General features: G+C 40.1%; 1 protein-coding gene across 1 annotated transcript; it reads right to left on the bottom strand.

Annotated features, from left to right (window-relative positions):
• Positions 1-2214: 2214 nt before the first annotated feature.
• On the bottom strand, positions 2215-11242 carry LOC144269470 (E3 ubiquitin-protein ligase RNF170-like). The gene is made up of 5 exons (XM_077825168.1): positions 11192-11242; positions 9291-9399; positions 4620-4693; positions 3987-4097; positions 2215-2564 (listed from the first exon to the last, which is right to left on the bottom strand). The coding sequence occupies exons 1-5, from the start codon at positions 11240-11242 to the stop codon at positions 2259-2261; spliced, it is 651 nt and encodes a 216-aa protein (XP_077681294.1). The 3' UTR covers positions 2215-2258.
• Positions 11243-15671: the final 4429 nt, after the last annotated feature.

Here is a 15671-nt window from a genome sequence, read left to right as displayed (position 1 = left end):
GCATTTATGCCTGCACAAAAAACTTCCCATGCTGTGTATTGCAAACCAAAGATAAACAGGGCTCCCTTGTGAGATATGAGGGCCCAATCCTGCAAGAATCTGAGCTCCCCCAATGGCTTCACTAAGAGTCTCACAGGAGAAACCTCCTGTTACTTATCCATGATTAGTGTATTTGTTATTATTTGAACACCAGTGCCCAGCAAGTTAGGGCTTTAACCCTGTTTAAAAAGCAAAGGAGACAGCATTCACCATGAAAGGGAAACAAAGGTGGAGTTATAGAGAGAGGTATCTTAGCAGCCTTAAAAAGCACACAACAGACCATGCAAACTAATTGTGACCCTATTCTAGATCACCAGTGACAACATTTTCAACGCCTAAACTCACAGCTTATTGTTTGGCCACTCTCACACTGAGCCCTTACTATACAACCGCAATAACAAGAGTACAACTTTATGCCCTTGGCTTAACAGAAATTCCATTCTTTAGTGATAGCATACTCCATAACTCCAAGCTAAGTGCAAACAGGAGTTACCTGATGACAAAATTATACTCAGGGTACTTTAAAAATAAAACCCAGTTTCTTTACAAAAATTAATGTTCGTAATCCGTACTCAAAAACATCTGGCCACTTTTTTTTAAAGAAAAGACACAATATATTTCCTGCCTTGGCGCTCATGGAAAAGCAATTGCTGCCCTCCCTATAGTACCTAGTCTGAGGAAAGATTTCTCTATATATGCTTTCTGAGTTCATAATTAAAAACAATGAGAGTTGAAGGGTATAAAGTGGGGGAACATAACACAGTAAATAACGGGGAAAAGTGGGGTTCAGTATTGGTATATCATAGCATGAACTTCCAGAGGATGTTAAAAGTTATGTCAATTGAAAATATGTCACCCAAAAAAATCCCACAAACATGACTGTTTGAGACCAGTATATTGTAAACAATAAATATTCATATATTTATTTTTATATATACATTTATCTACAAGTAACATGTGAAGTGTAGTTCTGTTACTTTCAATACATATCACAGATTATCTATGGACAGAATGCAGTGTTTTCTTGCAGTATCCCAATCATTTTAACTACTTGCACAAAACCCCCCCCCAACAAGTCTGTCATGGGCTTCCTACTATTTATATCATCATCAATTTGGCCTTGATAGTTTTTGCTGAACTAGTACAGGGATTTACAAGGAAACTCCAGGGAGCATACAAAGTTCACAGGAAACGAGTAACAATGCTGACTTTGTTAAAACTCAGGTGCACAGAGCTTAAGGAAGCGGCTAAAAATTGTACCTTGTGTTCATATATTTGAGAGTTGGATAAAGATTTATTCAGATTCCTTGCATAAGCCTTCCAATCCCTTTTTATTTCACTCTCCTCAGGGTACTTTTATTTCATTTTGTATTTTGACTCAAGCTAATATTATGAACTTATTCACATTGTCCGTTTTAACATCAAGATTACAATTAAACAAATACCTGGGAAAGTTCGTAATCTGATGGATGAGCTCATTGTAATAAACTCTGGTGGCACAAAACACCTACAGACAACCTCTTAGAGTAACCACGTAGTTGACATTTTATTCCCCGTGCTACACTCGTGGTATCTTAGCAAGTTCTATAGTAATAAGACTATCTTGTTCTCAAGATAAAATTTGGTAAACCAGAACTGAGATGTAACTACTTAGATGTAAAGTGGTTTCCTAAAAAATGTTTAGGTATAAAGTGACCGGCTGTGCAATTTTAGGCTTTGTGCATATGTAATGCCAACAGACCCCAGTCGTCAGTGGGCTCGCTCGAACCTGGGACCTCTGGAGCTTAGTGCATGAGCCACTAGTGTATGAGCTAAAAGCCATATGCCTCTTAGCTAAGGCTGCAGAGCAAACTCATTAATCTCTCTCTACGTGGTCTTGGTGACACTACATAGGACACAACACCACACCCAGGAGGTGTGTGGGTTACACATAGCTCCCGGACTCTGTCATTTCAGGTCTTGTATGTTAAGGGAAGTCACATAAAAGGCTGCTTCACCTTGCAGGAACCTAGTAGATACGTAGCTGTATTAAAAACAGCCTTGTGAGCATTTGCACAAATTTATCACTTGGCCATGGCAAGTGTACTGAGTCTTACTCCACTATAGGTCAACATTAGAATGTTCTTCAAAAATCAATCCATCCCATGCTGCCCCCAGAGTCATGGAGAAGCCTGACGCAATATGATGAACACTCACGAAGAAGTAGAAGTTTGAGTTTATCAGGATTCCGACAGCATGCTCTGAGTTGTAGAACTTGCCATATTTATACCTTCTGATTCCATTTGCTGGCAAATGTTAAACATGCAAATTAAAAGGAGGAAAATGACAACTAGGTCATCGGCTGCTGCAAGGATTCCACAAAGAGGTTCATGCATCACGTCAAATCGGGAAGTTAAGCACATGATGGTCCCAAAGGAGCAAACAACAATTCTTAGGAAGAAGATCCAAACGAGACCGCCCAGGGTGAAGATTCCTCTTAAGGCAAGATTTAGGAGTAGCGGCATGTCATAAAGGTAATCTGCAAACTAAATATTCAGTTGCATTAGGTTATGAAGTGATATTATTTTCTCTAACTCTAATACATGGAGCTTTTTTGGTTACCAGATAAGCTTCTAATCAATGTTTTTAGTCTAAAATTTCTTAATTGCAAGATTTACCTCTAATGTCCAAGTCCAGCTACATTATTCACTTATTTTCCAGGATTCAGAGACAGATCTTCTCAAACGAGCTCAGCTCCCACTCAGATACCAGAATAAAAGACTAGACTTTCAAAACAATGCATTATGTGTGGTATTGTGCCCTTTGAAAATCCAACCATAACTGCTGTATTGACTGCTGATCTCTTTTGAAAATGTGGGTGCTAAGTGCTTCAACATGTGACTGTATGCTGTTTTGAAAATCTGGCCCTGGCAGCCCAATCCAGCAGTCTTTTCTCAGGCAAAACTCCAGACATGGGGAGGTAAATATAAAGAGGGACCATAGGACTGAGACCCTACTGGCAATATCAGGTACTATGATACCAAGATACCCAGTGACCCTTTAAGATAACCAGTTTTTCCATACGGTACAGGCAACCGCTAGCTCCTGCTCCACTCTGTTGCCCTTTTAATATATTAAATTGATAAACTATGTACTGATCCATGCCTGGAGTAAATATACAAGAGGAAATATAATATCTGGATTTTCCCTTGGTCATTGGAATGGTTTAACAAAGTAAAGAAAACTATTAACCTGAAGAAATAACCTCCAGCCCAGAGGCTAAAGTAGGATCTGTAGCCCTTAGCAGGCCCTCCACCAGGAGGAAAGGAAGAGCTGCCTAGGGCAGGCAACATATGTTGTCTAGCAAGAAATGAGCATGACTTATGGAATACATGTACGTCTAGCCTTCATCTTATACAGCCATCCCATTGCGCATTGAGCCTCCAGACCTGCTGGGATTTTGGCCTCAGTGGATAGTTTACACCCTAGGCGATGTGAACAGCCATGCTGGCTTCACCCCTGAGAGTTTGGCCACATCCAAACAGAAAGATGATAACTCCTTTCTGGTTTTAGATCTGACTTAGAAATGAACCCCTATACGCAAGCTAAGATCTTGGGGTTCAAAGTTGAGCCACATATTCCAGTTTGGCCCATCTCTAGTTCAGTTTCTTCTCCCTTGCCTAATCTCCCCACTTGTTTTCCCCTCCCTTCCAGAGTGACTGAGCAGGGACCTAAGCACGCTGGTCAAAAGCACCTGCCGCGGGGCACCTGGCTAATGGGAACGTTGAGCCTTGCTGTAACTGGCACGACTTCCTTACAAAGCTACAAACAGTGTGAAAACCCAAAGATGGAACTCCTATACTGACAAATTAGTTTGCTCAGTCTCTTTTCACATTGCTCAGTCTCTTTCAACCCACTGCAGCTTGGTACGGGGCTAATTAAGCATATGTAGAAATATCCACACTTACAGGTCGAGGTTGTCCCGAGAAACGCTTGTTGTAATCTCTGATGTCACGTACAATGCACTTGCTTGGGTTATCTTGTTGGTTTTCACCAGAGGCATTATACAGAAGAATCACCTTCCCAGGGAAAACAAAAATGAGCGTTAGAACTATACAGCTGAATGCAAAGCAATGCGGGTCTTGGAGCAGTAAGAAAAATACTCTTCTGCAATTTATTATGCCTGTCAATATTTCTGTCACAATGACCTTTGCCTGGCTCCAAGTTTCATGTCAGTGGCTCCATTTCCTACATGCAAACCCTCTCCTTCTGAAAGGAGGGTATGTTCTCTCAATATAATGTGCAGCCTCTGGCAAGGGTCAGATGAGGATAAGAAGTTCTGTCTTGGGTTTATGAAATATTTATGCCAGAGATTCAACAACTATGTGGGGGTGGGGGGGCAGGCACATTTAATATTTTACAGCGTTCTCTGATCGGACAGGCTTCAGATGACAGAGGCAAATGACTGTAGTGCTATTCCAGCCTAAATGGGTTTTGAGATGCTAGAAAATAAGAGGCTGTACAAATATTACCCTTGATATCTCTGCTCTTAATTCACTAACTGTCAAAAAGCAGATGTATCGAATAGAAATTACTCTTACTTTTTGTCTGCAGAGAGGACAGTTTATTGCTCCTAACCAGGAGCCATGTTTCCAGTATGTAATTAGACAGGAACCTACAAAAAGCAAAATTGTTATATTAAGGCGCATGATCTGGAGAATATTTAGGTAAAGCAGATTTACAGGGAGGCCATCTAAGTTAATAGCCCCTTTTCCTCCCATTATATCTGCCTAGACGCCACTCTGAAAAGTGATGGTGTAAAAATGGCACTGCTCCTTCTGTGTATTCAGAGACATATCTGCTTCTTTCAGGTGAGACTCTGAAGTAGAATAGGACCTGACTCCAAAAGGAGCCCCATTGACCTCCACAGGGCCACTTTTGGAATAAGGTGCTCATCACCGTGAATAAGGGGATGAGAAACTGCCTCTTAGTGACTAAAAATTTTTTTACTACTCTTTATTGCTGTCATCTCTGTGGAACTGCTGGATTCGTCTCTGTCCTCTTCGTCAACAGAATGGGTAAGTTCCAATTGTATGCCCATCGAGGCAACTCTTCTGTCCTTATACTATATCCTCAGTTTCACCTGCACAACTTCACTGAAGACAAAGGGTTGCACAGGTATAACTCAGGCCACAGTTTGATGATAGAGCAATTGCACAAGCGCTGCCGAGGGCAGTATTTGATATAACAGCCCGAAACCCAGAAAGAGCCCAGCTTGACTTTCAGATCCCAGGCTCTGCTTGCCAGCCTGACCGTAAGAAAAAAATCTTTTAACTTGTAAACTGATCAGATTTGATATGAACAGCAGTGAAAATAACTGTGGAACCCCAAAATGCCATTTTTGATTCTCATTTTATAGAGCTGAACTGCACTTTCATTCTCTTTATTCTTAAAAATAACCTGTACCAGCCGGTGGGCACTCATGAGCAACCCTATAATATCAAGTCTTTGGGAGCCCATAATTTAGGAAAAATCAGTAATCATACTTTCTTTTTTAGGATCATGCTTCAGAAGGGTGGCTATCTGAGAAATAATGTTTTAAGTGGTGCATATGAAATCAAGTTTACAGCTATTAGGGATGTTATATAACAGAAATGCTTTAGGGATATTAAAATTGGCCCAAAAGTTTTGGGGTTTGTTTGTTTGTTTGTTTGTTTTTTGTAAGGGAGCCTCACCCCAATTTCTGAAACAATGGCTGCAATGTTTAACATTTGTTTTTGTTTGAGTGCAGTTTGTTTTCTTACAGCCCTTATTTCTTTTTGGCCTGTGCAAACGCTCAGTTTTGAAAATGGACAGCATCTATAGCTAAATCCTGCACTTAGGATGGAAGAATCCAATGCACCGCTACAGACTAGGGACCGAATGGCTAGGCAGCAGTTCTGCGGAAAAGGACCTAGGGGTGACAGTGGACGAGAAGCTGGATATGAGTCAGCAGTGTGCCCTTGTTGCCAAGAAGGCCAATGGCATTTTGGGATGTATAAGTAGGGGCATAGCGAGCAGATTGAGGGACGTGATCGTTCCCCTCTATTCGACATTGGTGAGGCCTCATCTGGAGTACTGTGTCCAGTTTTGGGCCCCACACTACAAGAAGGATGTGGATAAATTGGAGAGAGTCCAGCGAAGGGCAACAAAAATGATTAGGGGTCTAGAACACATGACTTATGAGGAGAGGCTGAGGGAGCTGGGATTGTTTAGCCTGCAGAAGAGAAGAATGAGGGGGGATTTGATAGCTGCTTTCAACTACCTGAAAGGGGGTTCCAAAGAGGATGGCTCTAGACTGTTCTCAATGGTAGCAGATGACAGAACGAGGAGTAATGGTCTCAAGTTGCAGTGGGGGAGGTTTAGATTGGATATTAGGAAAAACTTTTTCACTAAGAGGGTGGTGAAACACTGGAATGCGTTACCTAGGGAGGTGGTAGAATCTCCTTCCTTAGAGGTTTTTAAGGTCAGACTTGACAAAGCCCTGGCTGGGATGATTTAACTGGGAATTGGTCCTGCTTCGAGCAGGGGGTTGGACTAGATGACCTTCAGGGGTCCCTTCCAACCCTGATATTCTATGATTCTATGATTCTATGAAATCCCCATGTTGTACGTATATAGGCAGCCTGGCACCCAGCTCCAAGCTTTCATGTGTGCAAAGCTCAGATAGAAAAAACTTCATGTTGGATGCAGAAGCTGCTTTGGCCCTTACCCTGCACTAGGATCCAGGTGGGCAGATGGCTTTACTCATGCCAAGCCCTCCTGAAGATAATCGGATCTCAATGCATGATCAAACCTTAGCTTTCCAATGGCTTTTAAAAAAGCAACCCATGGCAATTAAAAATGTTACCTGTTGAACCTTTTGTAAAGGATCTCAGGAAGGGAAAGACCCCTCTGAAGTTCAAGTATTTGTGTGTCCGTGTGTTTTCATAAATTAGAGCAAATCCTGTTTTAATCAAGTTTGCTACACTTGTTTTTGAGGGAGTTCATGGGGCTTCATTGAAATGCTCTGTGGTTATTGGTAATTAGAAAAAAAAATATTGGTTCAAGATCAGGTTTCCTCCTGACTTCCTGAACATATGGTTCAAAATGAAAACTTGGGGACGAACTGTATGAATTACCAATACTAATAAATTCAGACTTTTCTGTAAATCTCCAGTTAATCTGCTTGAAAAGCTAGGGGATGGCCATATTTAAAAAAAAATAAAACTTTGTGTAAGAGTGGGATTCATCAAAGGTGCTCAGCATTGACCTAATCCTGTTCTGATGGAAACCACGAGGCATTTCACCATTGACTTCAGTCAGGGCAGATTTAGGCCTACGATGCACTTTTTTGATAATCCCACCCTAAAGTTGTATTCATTTAAGACATGAAAAGCAGACATTGTGCAGGGGCCGATTCTATAGAAATACAGGTATTTTACAATATGTGCATGACACTGGGGTGGGATCATGGTTTTGAAGAATAAACGATTATACGGTTGGAGGAAAACAAAGTCTAAGGAAAGAAAGGGAAATAAGTCTGGGGAAGAGGAAAAGACGATAATATTATTCTTCATTGCTATGTCTTTCTCCTCGTTTGAAAAATCTGTATAATGCAGCTTGTCTGATATTATTTGAAGCATGGTTTGGGGCCATATATTTTCTTCACATTTATTCTGACTTGGATTAAATTCAAGATCTTTTTCTGTGTGCATGTGTGTTTTATAAAGCAATGCATGTACACCAGCCCAACCCACAAAAGGAGACTCCTGAAGTATTCCCATGCAGACTCTTGTATAATGGCTGGTTCCTAGGAAGTGCTCCCTGATTTTTATAAATTATTTTTTTGCACTGTGCTTTTTATTGTGAAGATGGAGGTAGTGTTCTTGAACAAGCTGTGCAGGGTGATCTATAGAACAATGATACGTTCTATAACCAAATAGAAAATAAATCTTCCAGCACATTTCCATGCACCTACCCACATCTACTGCTGAGATCTGTTTTCTTTCCTAAGCACATAGTAGTGGATGTGATGATGTCCTAGGAGAAGATGGTCCCACAACTCTCTTCAGCATATGCTTATGGTGTGTCCTTCCTCCCCCCAAACCCCTGCCAAAGCGTTAGTGTCTGATGCTTTTATTCTCATTTACACTAAAGTCTCTCTATACTGTTCTGGTACTGTCAAAGGAGCTTAAATCTTGTAATTTAAATGTACTTTGCATCTGCTTTAAGACCCCTTTACGCAGCCAGAGCAGAATAGTTGCACAATGTTTTTTGCCTGTGCAAAAGTGGAAGTACATCATGAAATCAGTTCATAGATGGTTCCAGTTTATACCAGCATCACTCCTTTGATGTCAATTTTTACATCAGCATAAAAATTCAGTTAAGCACTGAGGAATTACCCTGATATTTAAACTTTTTTCCCCCTCTACTTTAAAAAAAATAGGAAAATATAAAAGCTTGTAGTTATGTAACATTAAGGTTACCATTTTACACACTCCTAAGTCAAGACATCCAGAAGTTAAGGCTCTCCTAGTAACCTTAACTCACCTCATGGCACATATTAGGCCAGATTCTGATCTCTCTTACTCCAATTTTATACCAGTGTAAATGTGACCAGAACAATCCCATTGAGATTTGTGGATTTTAAAAGTATACCCATAGAGAGACCAATTGTTCTCTTAGATATATGGGTGTAATTCAAGCTGACTTCCATGGGAGCTGTATAGATGGATCTGAGATCAAAATTGGACCCCATATGTGCAATGTATGTGACATTATAAATTAACATTATCAGTTGATCTTTACATTTCTTAGCTTCTTCATGTTTAAAGTCATAACCTTAACATTATAGGAATGCGGGATTTGTACTCTTTGTTTTTGCATAAATATTACAATCTGTATTTACTACCCTTTTGTGCATCCCATGGACTCCACTGGAACTGATCAATATAAGACTGGCTACAGAGGTATCTGTTGCCTGTTTATTGCCTCAAGACTTTATGGGTATTTCAAACCTTTTCACCGCCTCATACATGTAAAGGCAGCGGGCAAATGTTATTGCTGATTTTTCTAGTGATTTCAAATTAACAAAGATGGGCATGATCCTACTCCCAGTGGCAGAACTGCCATAGATTCAGTGGGCTCACGCTTGGGCCCACAAGTACACACACATCCTGAGATTTCAGTAATGTGTGTGGTGTACATACTCATTTACACAAGCACTGTGCATGCTAATCTGGAAAACTTACCACAAAACATATGTCCACAATTGGTTTCTACTGGGAAAGTAGCTGTATGGAGGCAGATTGGGCAGCTTAAATCACTGTGATAAGGAGGTTGCCAATGTCTGAGAGCTTCCTAAAGGAGAAAAAAAATCAAACATTTCTAGTAGAGGCATATTTTGATTGACATATTCAGTTTATTAATCATTATTAATAGCACATTTCATCTTCAAACAGCTTCATAAACATTCACTACACAAGAAGCCATGTGAGGAATCATCTCCACACAACAGATGGGGAAAATGAGGCACGCAGAAGTTAAGTGACTTGTCCATTGCCAGAGATGGGATCAGTGTCAGAGGTAGAATTAGAAATCAGGGGTTCCTGGCCTCCAGTCATGTGATCCGACCAGCAGATCATGCCTCTTTCCTGGTAGCTCATCATTATCGCGAACTCAAAGCCCTAAATTCTGCCTCAGTAGTCCAAATATTTCTTTGGCCCTCCACTGCCACTATTATTCTCCTCCATCTTCCTCAGCAATGCCCTAAATATATTGGAATGAACTGATTAGGGTGTATGCATACCTAAAAATCAGGCATAGGGTTATTTTTTATTAATTTATCTCTTCCAAGAAAAAAGAGCCAGGCCCAACATGTATTTCTGCAAAACAACTGAGCATGAATCCAGGTATTCATGCCACGGCATAGTCTAAAATTATCATATCATTGAGTTAATATGTTTGAAATCAGCACCATCTAAATTAACTCTTTTCTTTGCATGACAAAGATCTGTAACTAAGAAGAATACATTTAAAAAAAATAAAATAACAAAACTATTGACAAAATTCTCTTCCTTCTGTAGTCATGCTGTTGTAAATGTGCACAGCATCTTTCTTGTACATGCTTTGTGTGAGATATGAATTGCTGCACCCACCACTGAAATGCAGCCACCTCTGGAGAGGGATAACCGCACACAGCAACATAACGAAGTCTCAAGTACCACAGTCATTTAAGTGACAAAATAATTTAAGATAGAATGTTGATTACCCCATTGGAATTTGTCCAAGTCACTGGGAACAACTGTTCTCTTGAAAAAATTACTATGGGTGTTTTAAGTGGTGAGGCTCTCAGTTTCACCTCTCATCAGAGCAGACCTTTCCAGAAGCATAGACCACCTTAACGTTCTGGAATGATGCTAGTTCAGCAGTATCTAGAAGGAAGACTATCACCTGATGAAAATCCATCCCCACTTCATGGAGCAATCTGGGTTTCCCTTAAAGATCTGCTATCGAAGCACTGACCAGGTTGCACCCTGCTTAGCTGCTGAGATACTGACAACACAGAAGCCCAAGGTAGGGAAAATGGAACGACAAACAACTGCAGCAGCCCTGAAAAATGACCTCATGGTAAACAGATTTTAACTCAATGTGACTTAAAAAACACGTGGTACAGCTCATTAACATATCCCAGCTCCCAACGTGGTTCATGGGGGATACTTGTAAGCTCTTATTTCATCAAAGTTAGACATAAAGGGGCAGATCCTCAGCTGACGTAAATTGTCACAGCTCCATTGATGGAACGATGACAGCTGAGGATCTGCCCCAGAGACCATAGCCTTTGTTTACACGTGTTGCATATTTTAATTATAATATTATATATAATATATATTATAATTCTAATTGGATTATGTATCAGCCTTCAGTTTGAAAAGTAATAGGGCACTCACTTTTTTAAGCTTTGTCTCATACAAAAACAGAGAGTAAATGTGTTTCTAATTATGTAACTGAGCTATGGAGTCAAGGGAAACCCAGCATTCCCAGACCGTAACTGATGGAAATTCTGAAAAGCTCACCTGACCTCTGGAACCTCAACAAGTATAAACTGCTTTGGTATTTTATATTGAAATATGTTTTAAAATAATGAACTTACGATAGGATTCCTCTGGGACAAATGTTTATAGTCTTTTCCCAGATGATTCATCTTCTGCTGACTTAAATTAGCAAACCTGTGAAAAACAGAGTTTATGCCATTGAGAAAATGGTCGACGTTGATATTACTGTGTTGTCATGCAATATTAGTCCTGATTCCTGAGTTGAGTCATTGCACAAATGGGTGCATAAACTCATCAAGTGATAAGCTTTTTTCTAGTAGGAGCTGCCATTAAGTGTAATATCATGTTTAGACACTGAAAATACTAGCCACTATACTCAAGGCATCATGGGAATCACATTTTTTTAAAAATCAGAAAGTCAGATGACAATCTGATAATGATCCCTCATTATGACACCCCAAGAATATGTAAATAAAGCAAAGGAATTTAAATATAGTGCTACCAAGCAAGCAGTTATTTATCTTCTTGTGATATTTACCTATTGAATGAAGTGAGATGGAAAATTCTCTAACTCCTGCAATCTGATCTCGCCACAATAAGATTAATGTGTTAACTTTCTTGGTCCTGAGCCTGCAAGTTGTTCTTCACAGGCACATCCCTGCACCTATACAGGCCTCTTGATTTCAAAGGGGCTCCATACGGTTCAGGCACCTACCCACACTGGGACAATTGCAAGATTAAGATCTTATTTTGTTTCATTGTGTATTTCATCCAGTATGACAAATTTCACATCAAAAGAAAAGGCCAGACTAGAATGGCAGTAGCTTTACTGAGATAAAAGTCCTAATTGAAATTACTGGTTACTCAGAATGCGGAGGGCTTGCAAGATTTGGCCGTATATTGTAATAATCTCCATTAGCTATAAAAACAGCTTTCCTGCAGTAGAAACAAAATCTAATATCTTTCCATGGATATGCATCTTAGAAAAGGCCAGCCATGCCCTTTGGGGAGGTGGGTGAAAGTGGGTATGTGTAGGCTTTTAGTAATCCTTATTAGAGTGGCTTATTCAACCCCCTAGATTGTCTTTTTCTTTTGACTTGGGGACTAGGTCCATAGAAATTAGCACATTTTAAATAAACTAAAAGTACATCTGAAGAGCTTTCATTGCTTCCCTGCCCTGCCCTTCCTTTTGGAATTCTTCAGATTGTACAAAATTATCCAGAGGAGGACCACTCTGACCACAGCTACAACGGCTTTGACTTTTTCCTGGCAGAGTCAAAGACTGAGGGCCGGTTCTGAAGCTGCCAGTGGAACGTCTCCAGGTTTATACTGGTGTAAAGATGTCAGAATCCATCCCCAAAGGGTGCATTTCTGATCCTCCACAGAAATGTTTGCACCTACATTCTGGGAAAGAAGGCTGGGGGCTTTCTAGAGAGTGAAACAAGAGAAATCTCCTATTCAGTGGCTACAAAGAGAAGTGTTTGGGTCAGCCAGGAGGGATAGGTTTCAGAGTAGTAGCCGTGTTCGTCTGTATCCGCGAAAAGAAAAGGAGGACTTGTGGCACCTCAGAGACTAACCACTTTATTTGAGCCTAAGCTTTCTCCAAGGTACCACAAGTGCTCCAGGAGGGATAGATTTTGTAATTTTTGAGTGATAAAGTGGTGAGTTCCAAAGCCGGGTAAGAGATTTAGACACTTCGTTCCCGTTACAATTAATTACAATTATACATCCCATATCCCTAAGGCAGGTGGGAAAAAAAGGTCTCAGCCTGACTGCCAAGCAGGTAATGAATTTTGTCTTGTCACACTGGGGTTCTGTACTGCCAGAGTTGTACATGGCGTAATTATTTACACAAGATGACTAGATACTGACAGGGACAGACTGAAAAGTACCACTTATAGTCAAAAGGTGGGTTTTTTTAAAAAAAAATCTATTTTAATACATGGGTATAAAAGCACATTTTCCTATATAAATTTTCTCGTATATGTCTACATGAGATATTGTAAGACTATATACTTCCCTTTCAAAATAATGGAGTCTGTGATCTAATAAGACTTATCTACCTCTAAGCATTGTGATCTTGTGATCATCCTCAGACAATACATTCTAGGTAAGAAAAGAGGCTGATTGCTGCCATTTCACAGTTCCTTTCGCAGTGATATTTCTACAAACTTCCAAGGTTCAGTCTAGTTCTATTTATATAAAAATGGATTCTAGAATGGATCTTAGAAACCAAAGGGGATATCTATCACTGTGAGAAAGGAGGAAGAACTATTTTTGTTGTCATTGAGCAATGGGCTGCTCACTGATCTGCCCCAATGGGAAACAAAATTCCTTTTTGAAAAATAGACAGGCCTGTTCTTGCTCCCATTGAAGTCAATGTCAGCAAAACTCCAGTTGACTTCAGTGGAAGGAGGAACATATCCCAGGTATGGTGTAGTATGTGAGCAGCATTCAGGTACGCCGCCTTTATGCAAGGGCAACTAAAAGCACACCCTTTCCAAACGGAGGAATCTGTGCCAAGTGCACTACCCATTAATATAGAAATTAAACTGTCATCACTGGGAAAGGAAATCAGTAACTTAACTCATCTCACCCTTCCGGTGGCTCCTCTTCCTCTTTTGTTACCTTTCATTGTCATAGTTAAGAATGAACCCTTTTTAATCAATAGATAATTTTCTGCTGCTTTTGTAGCCCAAAGGAAACCAGGGACAGTCTTGATAAGTCACTTGTGTGCAGTGCATGGAAAGATGACTTTAGTCAGTATTTAGTATTCAAGATGTGCTTTTTTTCATTAACGTCACAACAATCCACTATGCCCCCGTGAATGATGCAAAATATGTTTGATGCAGAGGCAAGGTTCAATATTAGTGTTCAATACAAGAATATCAAATAGCTTCCTAATCGTAGAGGTATTAACTGCAACCAGGTGAAAAGTCATTTTAAAAAGGTCAATTTACGTTGATTATTATTGCTCACCTCAGTGGTCCTGTGAGATGTTTGGACTCTGCTCCTAGAAACACTGACGGGCATGGATAGCCTTACTCAGGTGAGTTGTCCCACTGAAGTGGCTCTGCTCACGTGAGAAAAGCACCTCATATGTGTTTGCAGGATCTGGGCTGGCTTTATGCAGGGTGATATTTGAAACCACTCACTAAGGGGTCGATTATGCCAGCCATGGGCTAAGGTGGAGTCTGCAAGCTGCTGTGCTGGTGGAAGTGGCTGGGGCACCATAAAGATAATACATTATTGTACTGTAACTAGAGCTCTGCGCTTGGAGGTTTAATTCTAGTCTAAGTGTTTTAGCAGGTTAAAGAGAAGCATCTTCTAGAAGCTGGTTGGATTGCTGTAGTGATCTCTCTTCAAAATGGAAATGTGATCCCAGAATTGGGTAGGTTTCAGCAGTGCAAAGGGCTGTGGATAATGGGGCCAGACTACTCCCATAAAAAGTGAGTGGAGATAAGAGGCATCCTTATCTCTGACCTGAGTGTCCCATTTGTAATTTAAACCATTGGTTTAAAAAAAGAAACACAACTGCCATCTGTTTAACTTGAACTAAATCCAACATCTAAAATAGGTCCCAGCAAAGGGAAAAGAGTTGGAATGCCGCAAGGGAAATAGTCTGTCACTGAGATGCGCATGTCCTTGTTACTGCAGTCCCCCAGGTTTATCAAACTAATCTACAAACTGAATCATAATATACCTATTAACAGTTAATGCCCAAACCTTGCAGGTTAATTCTTCTATTTGCTAACCCCATATTGCTGCTGGCCCATTTGGTCTTGAAATGTTTATTCTATTTAATTATTTCTATCCCACTAGAAAGTTTAATTTAAAAAAAAATCAGGGGGAAAAATAATTATATTCTTAATCTAAGATTAATTTATTTTTAACACGTGAAAAACTGGTAATGATTGTCTTTTCATTGCTGAAAATTACCAGGAAACCAGAGTCAGCCACCCATTTGGGGGTATACATTAGAGGCAAAACAAGACAATCCAAGGCCTCTCATATGGGTTGCAGATGAATGCTAAGTCTTCTCCCAGAAATTGCCAAAACACAGGGCCTGATCCTCCTCTGACTCTGGTGTAACTTCATTAACTTCACAGGGGTTACTCCCTAATTTATACTGGTGTATCTGAGATCAGAATCAGGCCCAGGATATTTTGTATGGCCTTCTGCGAAGAACTACCACAGTAGAACAAGATGCAGAGCAGTAAATTGTTTAGTGACCATTAGTGGCAAATATACAGTGACAGAGCCTCAGTTGGTGTGAATAGGAGAGCTCCATGTGGGCATCAGTAGAGCTTTGACAGTTTGTACCAGCTGAGGATCTGTCTTACAGTAAACTATTTTCTTAGTTTATTATTCTGTGGGGAAAATGTATCTGATATGTGCATTTATTTAATACATTGGGCCTGATTCTGATCTCGTTTATGCTGTCATAAATCAGGAATAACCCCATTGATGTCAATAGATATAATGCTGGTATGAGATCAGAATTAGACTCATTACATGATGAAAAATATTTCTGAAAGAGTTAATCACATCCCATAGTCAGCACCATTATTTTTAAAT

The sequence above is a fragment of the Eretmochelys imbricata genome, chromosome 8 (genome assembly GCF_965152235.1).
Source record: "Eretmochelys imbricata isolate rEreImb1 chromosome 8, rEreImb1.hap1, whole genome shotgun sequence".
Taxonomy (NCBI): Eukaryota; Metazoa; Chordata; order Testudines; family Cheloniidae; genus Eretmochelys; species Eretmochelys imbricata.
Note: the sequence above shows the minus strand (reverse complement) of the source record. Positions and strands in the feature narration are given on the sequence as shown.